The sequence below is a fragment of the Megalops cyprinoides genome, chromosome 15, assembly GCF_013368585.1.
Source record: "Megalops cyprinoides isolate fMegCyp1 chromosome 15, fMegCyp1.pri, whole genome shotgun sequence".
Lineage (NCBI taxonomy): Eukaryota > Metazoa > Chordata > Actinopteri > Elopiformes > Megalopidae > Megalops > Megalops cyprinoides.
The window spans coordinates 3,087,812-3,097,583 of record NC_050597.1 but is presented as its reverse complement, the minus strand read 5'-3'; the positions used below and the strand labels follow the sequence as shown (position 1 = coordinate 3,097,583).

Genomic DNA, 9,772 nt, shown 5'->3' with positions numbered 1-9,772 from the left:
CTCTCCAAAGTTTAGTGGCTTCAGACCCTGCGCCACACAGCACTGCTAAATGACAATGCTAATTTAAACCGCGCAGGGTTAACCTGCACGCATCTTGGAGGGCTGTGTGTTCTAAATACAGATCTAATACTTTCAATGTCTGACGCTGTTCCAGGAAAAAAAGACTTGTACTGAAGAAAAGAGGAAAATAAAAAGAAACGATAAATGAACACCTCACTTGGAGTTCACTATGACTCATAAAAACACACTTTTGTGTTATTTTTACAGATATGTGTTCTTAAAAGTATAATTATGTTCCTGACAAAAGGACCGGTCTCCTGCAATAAGAGCGTCTCCATGGAAACAGAGTGGAGTGAGGGAGTGAGGAGTCTTCTCGGAGTCGAGGCTCCTGTTGTGGAGTGACGCAGGTGACGTCACACTGTGGACCCGACTGCGGTTCCGATCCGGCTTCACCGGGCCCAACACTGCCTACACGCTGCAGTCACTCCAAACGGCTTACAGTATCCTGAAGCTCTGGACCCTGGTGCAGAAAGAGCCCCCCTCCTCACCCCTGGAGCAGAGGTCATAGCCTGTGCTCTCCCGCTCAGCCTGGACTTGCTGAGCCAGAACCTGGTTTGAGCTTAACCTTCTTCTCTGAGTTACCTTAGCAGGGGGAGGGTGGGGCCTAATAAATCAGCGCTTGCTGCAGGTATTCAAGCTGCTGGTGAACAAAGGACAGATTTGCAAAACCTTCTGGACTGAGCCTTTTCAGAACCAGGGTTGCATTCTTTGTCCAAACCCTGATGAAATGTTGACAATAAAGATTGATTAACTGTTTTTTGTGGAAAAGGGTACTTCAGATATAATTTGATTGGTTGGTACTATACTGTAATTTCATGTGAGGCTCATGTATTTTAGGTGAATACAGTAGATTTCGCTGAGGTTATGGACGACAGAGATTGTGTTGGAAGATGACACAAAAGCTTTTGGAGATGCTTATTATTGTATCAAAAGCTTCTCTAATTACATAACAGAGCTCAGAATGCTTCCGAGGGCTTCGTCATTCTCCAGCAAGTTTTATGTACTGCTCAGAAAATCCACAGCCCCATCTAGTGTGCAGTAATACACACTACATCTCAGAGACACTGCTCACTCAAAGCATTCAACAATACATCTAAATGGGATTTTTGTCAGGAGAGATATAATCATACTGACTCCAGAGAAACAATATTAGAATTTCCCATTTATTCTCTCAAAACTATTCATTTCACCAAAAAAGACGACAATATGAAACATTTAAGAAGACCTGACTGAAATGTTGAACCGAAGAGTGCTTATCCAAGCTGACCAGAGAGACTGGAGGCAGTTATATCCATTATTCTGCGCATTGAGCCGAGTATTCAGATTACAGAAGGAAGCTGTAACACGTGTTACAATCTGACGTTTCCTTGTCAGGCTGCTCTCCTCTAAACAGGCCAGACTTTACTCACTTCCCTCCACTGACAAGCGAACTGAACAGCAAACAACATCTAACAAGCTGCAGCGGCCCCCGATCTGCGCAGCGGCCCCCGATCTGCGCAGCGGCCCCCGATCTGCACAGCACTCAGACCTCTCAGGTCATCAGCATTCTAATAGGACTGACTACTGGGGACAATTTATTTTAATGCGGCAGGGAGAGCGCGCAGGGGTCCCGCGAGATGTTAAAAACTTTTGCTTTTAGGTTACTGTCCCATTTTGCCGAGTGTGCAATAAATTAGAGAGCAGCTAAAGTAAAAGTGCAGCCTCATCAGATCTGCTGGCGGGGAGAGGAAGTGAGAGACTAATTAGGCGGGTTCCCTATCAGTCACAGTGACACAGTGCATTCCGTACCCTCTCTCTGGCGGCGTGACCCACTTTCCCACAGTGGCATGGGCGCGGGACACACGCACCGCCACCAAGACAGGTGCCTGTCACGGAGCTGGCGGCCACAGCAAGCGCACACGCACACACGCACAAACACAAGGACACACACGCACACATTCACACACACACACACACACACACACACACACACACACGCACAAACACAAGGACACACACGCACACACGCACATTCACACACACGCACAAACACACACACGCACAAACACACACACGCACAAACACAAGGACACACACGCACACATTCACACACACACACGCACAGAAAGATGCGCACATTCATACACGCACACACACACAAACATTCACACATACACACACACAAACATTCACACATACACACACACACAAACATTCACACATACACACACACACAAACATTCACACATACACACACACACACACACACACACACACACTCACACGCACAAACACATTCACACACACACACACACACGCACACATTCACACACACAGAAAGATGCGCACATTCATACGTGCGCGCGCACACACAAAAATTCACACATACACACGCGCATGTACATACATTCACACACACATGCACACACATGCACACATTGACACATACACACAGGCATGCACACATATATACACACTCTTGCTCACACATGCAGACATTCACACACACGCATGCACACACATGTACACATTCATGCACACACACATACACATATGCATGCACACATGCATAAATGCAGATACACATGCACACACACGAGCGCGTACACACAGAAATGATACACATGCACACACAAAGATGCCTGCAGGCGCACACACACACCAACACAGAGACACAAACAAACACATGTGCAAGCACGCCACACACACAAGAGAAGCCTTCCCTTAATCTGGGAAAGATCTTCAATTCATAAACAAGCATGCCAGTTTAAATTAGATTAACCCATCAATAGCCGTTTTCTTTTTACCAGATTGCATTTAACTCACTAATTCCGTCATTGTGAACTTGAAATAAATTTAGTTCTAACAAAAAAAAAAAAATTAAAGCAACAACTGACCTCCTCATTATCATCTAAAATAATAAAGGTAGCTGATATGTTTTTTACATTATGCTAAAAAAATTTACTAAGAAATATACACTGCTAATGCTACAACATTAGTCCAAGTAAAACATAGTCAATAGACATCAGACAGTGATGGCAGAGCACTTTGGCAGCTAGGCTTGTTAATCAGGAAAAACAAGACAAACCACATGCTTTGCTTCTCTCTCGCTGTCAACAATGTTATCCCACAGCTGGAATGCAACACTTTGTCATCACTGGAATGACAATGACACTGTTCAATGTTGATCTGTGAAGTGCTCTGTGACATGTCCTTGTCTTCAGAGAGCTATCCCAAATAAAATCTGAGTGATTGACCATTATTGCCACATTGTTTCAAGGGTTTGCAAAAATACGAAAAAGGGACTTTCTGCTCACATCACATATTTGGAAATCCTGCCTTAATGATGTATTCCCAAGAGAATATCCCTGTTCCTGCACATGGAGACTGAAGTTGATGTACTCATCACAACATCACATATTTCAGACAGTCTATCACACCCCGTTTTGGCGGCCGATTTTATGCCAGCTAATGACATCGGTTCACTTCTGCTGTGCTGTACCATTGCATCAAAACAAAACCATGATTTCCTCCAGTTATTTCCATCACTTATTATTTCTTTATTGCAAATCCATACAGTTTCGTTCAAAACAGTGGCACATAAACCTCGGTACCACCATCTGTCTGTTTCCAGTGTTCTCTTGGGATGAGATGAAAAATCATCTCTGTAGACCTGGCATTGAAGACATTTCCCAAAGTGGTTATTCAGCCGAAGCCTTGCAAAACTATCACAGAAAGGGGATTTATCTCAGAAACAAAGACAGTACCATCCACTCTCCTGCCACTTCTTTCCATCATTCTGATAATGGATTTCTCTACCCAGCCTACTATATCAGATATACAAAACACAAAGACCGAAACTGTCTAACAGCATTTGCATTTAAAAAAACAAAAACAAAAACACAACAAAAAAACCTTATGAGACACTGACTCTGACCTCTATTTGTGAAAGAGCATCTGTGAGACAATGACTTTGAGTCTCACCCCATTCTGAGCATGAGAACTGTGACCAACTTCCCATTCTTCTGACAGTTCTGGAAAAGAGTATCGAGTGTGGAAAAGGGAGGATACGTGTCAATAACAGAGCATACGAAAGGTGTTTGGAAACCTGAAATCTATTCACCAGCGCAGGGAGTGGGGGGGTACATTCTATCTCTTAAAAAGGAGGAAGCACAACAGCTTTATTCAGCTGCTGTAATGGATACATGCTGCTGTTGAACGGATGGGCTCTTCAGAAAGCTCAGGCTGCTGGGATCCACACCTCATTGTGCCGGTTGATGAGGGTCCATGGGGGGTCGTACCCGGCGGCCACATATTTTTGGGAGTTGTACTGTTTCCCCTCCAACCGCAGGTCGCTCTTCAGGGACGCAAGGTTCTCCAGCCAATCAGCCTCATGCGCGACTCCAGAAAACTGCCTAAAAGGGGGGGGGGCAGCAAGAATGGCTTTACTGCCAGGATACTGAAACCGAATGCCTTTTGCCACATCTTTCAGCACGAGTCCATTTACATTACATTACATCATCATTTTATCCATTTATACAGCCGGATATTTACTGAGGCTGTTATGGGTTAAGTACCTTGCCCAAGGGTACAACAGCAGCACCGTAGCAGGGAACTGAACCAAAAACCCGTTGGTTTTGAGCTCTACTACTTACCACGACACCACAATGCTGTCCATTTGTGAGCTGAACGGGTTTTTTTTCTTGCTCTTACCTGACGTACACAGTGCCAGCAAGCACGCTGACGTCCTTAATGGATGCGTCTGTGGGCTTGGGAGGGTCAGTGTAGGGTCCTATATAGAGAGCGATGGACACCTGCTTTGTCTCTCCGCTGTCGGAGTCGAGCACAGTGACAGCAACAGGTCGCGTCAGCGCCAGCTGCTGTCCTGCAGGGAAAATAATGACCAACTCATCACGCCATATCCAAACTGTAACTAGCACTCTTACGAGGTTTCTCCAGATCCTTAACACTTCTCAAAAAACTTAAAACTATTCTCATTTCAGAGAATAATCATCTTGTATTTTGCAGAATTGTTCACGAACTTAAAATGGATGACTCAGACCTATGTGAACAATAATCAGTTGGGGGAGGGGGGAAGCGAAATGGCGATAACTTAAAATTGCTAACGGACTTTCTTTGGAAAGTGTCTCCCTGCATAGTGTCACTTACCTGCTTCGTTCGCTCCGTCGGTGTAAGAATACAGCCTCATGAACCCATTGTACAAAGGCGTGTAAGTTGAGTCTTCGACCTCGGTCGACATCCAGCGGGTGGCGTTATACAGACGCTCCTCAAAATTCTGTTTTTACCAAATAAAAAAATAAAATAAAACAAAGATGCTTTAATGTTGTCATTTAAAATGAGCAGTTAGAGCAACACATTTATTAACTCATCGGGATCGACAGACAAAAGTATTAGTAAAAAAAAAAAAAAGTGCTTTACCTCATATTGATGTACAACGGTGTACGGTGGGCACTCATAGCCATGGCAAAACCAGGGAGCCGTCCAGCCGTCCTGCGGAGGCTGCGGAGACACCAGCACCCAGGAGACGGAGAGAATGAGCGCAGGTAACGCCGCCCTCATCGCGCCGGTGTCAGCTGCTGAGTGCTGGAGCGCGGAACGCACTCTTCCGGTTACCGTACCCTGCTTATCCACAATCCTTTACGTCATCTGTAAACAATAGCGATGTCTTACGACTGCCTGCTTTGGCACAAACAGATCCATCTACCACAAGGTTTACAAATATTGCGGTTTTGCCTTCCTCGTGCACACAGGTCTCCTATATATTCAAAACTGGGACTGTAGTAGGCTATTTCTAAAATTTCCTATTTAGAATCAACTCAGAACTGTTTTCTCTGAATTACTAACACTTGTTTACCTTCTGCGGAACCATTTCTGAATTGTCCTTCAGAGTGGGATTTCCGATAAAATTGTTTGGATGCAACTCTTGGGTGGCTCTGCTCTGTCCACGAACATGTTCCGCTACATTCTTGCATGCGCATTACGAGAATCTGAAGAGATCTTCTTGGAAATCAAAAGTCATCGTTAGGGAACTCTTAATCAACTTATTTGTTTGGCAGAAAGTAAAAGTCAATGGCATTTTCAGTTTAAATGTATTGCGCACCTACTTTAAGTCAAGAGGCGAATATTTAGAAACGAGTATTTAGAAACCAATATATAATTAATTAAAACACCCGCCACTCCACCTGCTTCCGCGTACTGCATTTTTAAGCGAATCTACAGCTGGAAGTTTCTTTGTGTACCCAACTCTAAAACATCACCAAAGCTGTGCAGGTTTATTGGAGATGCATTAGCAGTACCCGGTGCCTCCGTTTCCCGTATAGGCTGTTTAAAATATTACTTTGGTAGCGGCAGGACGTCCCAAGATGACACATTCAGTGGCAGTAGTGGTACAAACCGACAAGGAGCAGGGCTCCTAACCCAGTAACTGCTGGTTTAGTTCCCCGGTAGGCTGCTGATGCTATATGCTCACGCAAAATAATCAACTCAAACCACTTCAGTAAATATCCACCAGTGAAAAATGCAGTTTATTCTGGATAAGGATGGCCCAGTCATTGTGTAAATATGAGTGGGACAGGCTTCTTCCAGTAAAAAAAGGTATTCTTCTAGGAGAAAAATGAATTCTGCCAGTAGAGCGACATCAAATCAATCAGTCAGACAACATTATGCCACATATTTGTATGAGAACAGTTCAGACAGTAGCCAGAGTGCAACCTTACATTACACATTGGTAAATTGTGACAGTTCAGACAATACAGCCAGTGTGCAATCTTCCATCACATATTTGCTTAGCAACCACCCTTATCTAGTGTGACTTACATTTCATATGCTAACACTCACCGGACAGGGAGTGTTGTTAGTCTGGTCTGACACTGTTGTTCATTCATCTTATATGGATACACTTCTTTTCTCTTGTGCTGGAAGTTGCTCATATGTTTAATGTATCAACATATTAATCATACATTAATGCAGCTGGATATTTACTTAAGTTTACTTTACTTAAGAGGTTTACCTAAGAAAAGTAATTTGGTGCTGGACATTTCGGGCAGCAGGTGATTGGAACTGGGGTGAATAAGGAGTGAAGTTACACTGAAATGTTTTCTAAATTGTGACTAGATTTTCTGGGAATGCTTTATGATCAAGTTCTGGCATGAGAGTAGGACAGCCAAGCGCAGGGAAAAACTCTGGCAGAAGGAAGAAGGCAGAGGTCCCCTGATAAATCCTAACACCAGGAAAAAAACAAAAAACTGTTCACTGGCCAGGGCTATCGCTGTGTAAACAAGTGAAAACAGCATGTGCAAAAGAGATTTTTCATTCCAAATAAAAGACTGACACAAGTTGATAAATTAAAATTCTTACTAAAATTCTAGGTTTTGGGTATAAATGAAGGGAGGTTGAAAATTGACAAAGACATAAAAATTTGGGCAATGTATTCATTTGAATGATCTGATCAGCTAGTGACAAGGGAATTGTGGTCCAGCTATGATTGTATTGCAAAGTGGGCACTGGGTAAGTCTGAAAGGCTTGTTCTTGCTTTTAAATATCGTATCTGCACCTCAGGATTGTTGGAGGCATGGGGTGTGAGGCCACATACACACACACACACACACACACGTGCAAGGTCAGATGACAGGTTCACAGTGAGAGTGAGGCACTGAATGTACCCAAACATACTCTTTTCTCACGTTCCTCTATCCCCTTTTCGTCATCTTATCCACGTAATTCAGCCATTAGACATTTTTGCTTTCTATAAACACTCCTTGTTTGGGGAGACAGAAGTGTGCAACACTGACATAGATAAGTAAAATGTATCTGTATAGCGCTTTTCACGGACATAAGCCACAAAGTGCTCGATGAGAGCATTATACAACATAAAAGAGAAAAACAGATGAAATGACCACCCGAGCCACGTGTTTAAAAAGAACAAAGCTAAAAACTAAAAAAACACAATACATGATAAAAATACACAATACACAATAAACTACACAATACATACATAAAATGCAGACCTGGTCCATACAGATTACCCAAATGCCTGTCTAAACAGATGTGTCTGTCTGCCTTTTAAAAGAATCTACAGAATCAGCAGACCTTAAGAGTGTGGGCAGAGCATTCCACAGTTTAGGTGCAACTGCCTCAAAAGCTCGATCGCCACGGGTCTTTAAGCGAGTGCGTGGGGCAGACAATAAATTTAGCTTATTAGACCTAAGAGAGTGAGCTGATGAGTGAGGGTGAAGTAGGTCAGCCACATAAGCAGGGGCCTGACTGTGCAGTGCTCTGTAAGGTTGAGAATTTTACACTGGATCCTATACTTCACAGGAAGCCAGTGAAGAGATATAAGTATAGGGGTAATGTGAGACCGTCTATATGACCTAGTATGTAGTCTTGCAGCAGCATTCTGAATGGCCTGCAGACAGGTTCGACGTGTTCAACTAACTAAAGGCTTTCAAAAAGTGGTGGGGATGAAATGGGCCACGACAAAAAGTGGTGGGGACATGTCCCTAGTGTCCCCAGCATAAATGATGCCTATGCGCATGTCTGTGTGCAGAGAGGGGCTTTTGAGTGGAGAGTGGAGTTCTCAGAATGGGCACTCCTCAAGCAGCTCCAATCAACGTGGGTGGGGTGTTCACACCACTCGCAATGTGATTGGATAATACAGATGTTGAAATATTACAAACAATCCACCCAGAAGAGAAAGATATGCTAAAGGCTAGGAGGATACCAGGATGTCAAAAAAAAGTTACGGGAGCTACACTGAACTTGTCCTGAATTTTACGTGGTGTGTCCTGCCACCCTAAATGTTAATATTGCTCAACAAACCTGCATAGACCTGCACGCAAGATTAATTCCTGAAAAAAGCAACACGGACCTTTGCAAACCTGCCAAGAATCTGAACAAAAACAATACACCTTAATTTGCTAATTAGCACAACAAAAAGCAATTCAAAAAAGCATACTATTTAGATGAGGGAAGCACTGCAGGCCTGCACATTCAGCAGTTCAGAGGGCAATTTAGTTCCACGTTTCTTTTTCCACTGTACTATTGTATTTGCATTTCTTTGGCCGACGCGTGCGCGCGCGCGCACACACACACACACACACACACAAACGCACACCTCCCTCGATAAGCTTTCTCGATAGGTCTCATTCAACCTTCGGGTAAGTGTTGTGTTTATCCACCAGGTGGAGACATTGTTGTTGCACGCATCACTCTCTTACCAGTGCTTGAACACCTTCTGCTTGGAATATGCGCTTACGTCCCTTTTTGACCATGAGAATCCATTATTGCATACTATACCGTCCGTTGTATTTTCAATGGACACCAGGGACACCCATTTTGTTAATTTGTAGTATAATGTAGTTGGTATTGGGATTTGTGCACCACGCAGCTAACTCCGTGTAAAACGAAAAACGTAATATAGGCGTATAGTCATGAACACTGGTGTAATTTCTGTTGATTTCAGTCGTCATTGAATTGACGAAACCTTGCGGTAAACTTACATGTGTATATTTTGTGGAAGTGACAGGATATATTTCAATGCAGCAGATGGCGCTGGCTATGCGCGTCCTCCAATACTTGGATTGAATTGTAATTTTCTGAGGGTAGGGAGACGGAAAGAGAGAGGGGGAGAGAGAGAGGGGGAGGAGGGAGAGAGAGAGAGAGAGAGAGAGAGAGAGAGAGAGAGAGAGAGTCCACGCTCCACCACTGCGCGTGC

General features: G+C 43.7%; 1 protein-coding gene across 1 annotated transcript; it reads right to left on the bottom strand.

Moving 5' to 3' along the window:
• Positions 1-3,586: 3,586 nt before the first annotated feature.
• Positions 3,587-5,708, bottom strand: soul2 (heme-binding protein soul2). Its single transcript, XM_036547364.1, has 4 exons — positions 5,479-5,708; positions 5,209-5,335; positions 4,753-4,924; positions 3,587-4,454 (listed from the first exon to the last, which is right to left on the bottom strand). Exons 1-4 carry the CDS (start codon positions 5,617-5,619, stop codon positions 4,280-4,282), a joined length of 615 nt encoding a protein of 204 aa, XP_036403257.1. The 5' UTR covers positions 5,620-5,708; the 3' UTR covers positions 3,587-4,279.
• Positions 5,709-9,772: the final 4,064 nt, after the last annotated feature.

Excerpts from the sequence above, each read along its gene's own strand:
- soul2 (XM_036547364.1), bottom strand. The coding sequence starts at position 5,619 with ATGAGGGCGGCGTTACCTGCGCTCATTCTCTCCGTCTCCTGGGTGCTG. Across the intron at positions 5,336-5,478 it reads CCGTTGTACATCAATATGAG|AATTTTGAGGAGCGTCTGTA; the intron begins GTAAAGCACTTT and ends TGGTAAAAACAG. Across the intron at positions 4,925-5,208 it reads CGACGGAGCGAACGAAGCAG|GACAGCAGCTGGCGCTGACG; the intron begins GTAAGTGACACT and ends TTTTCCCTGCAG.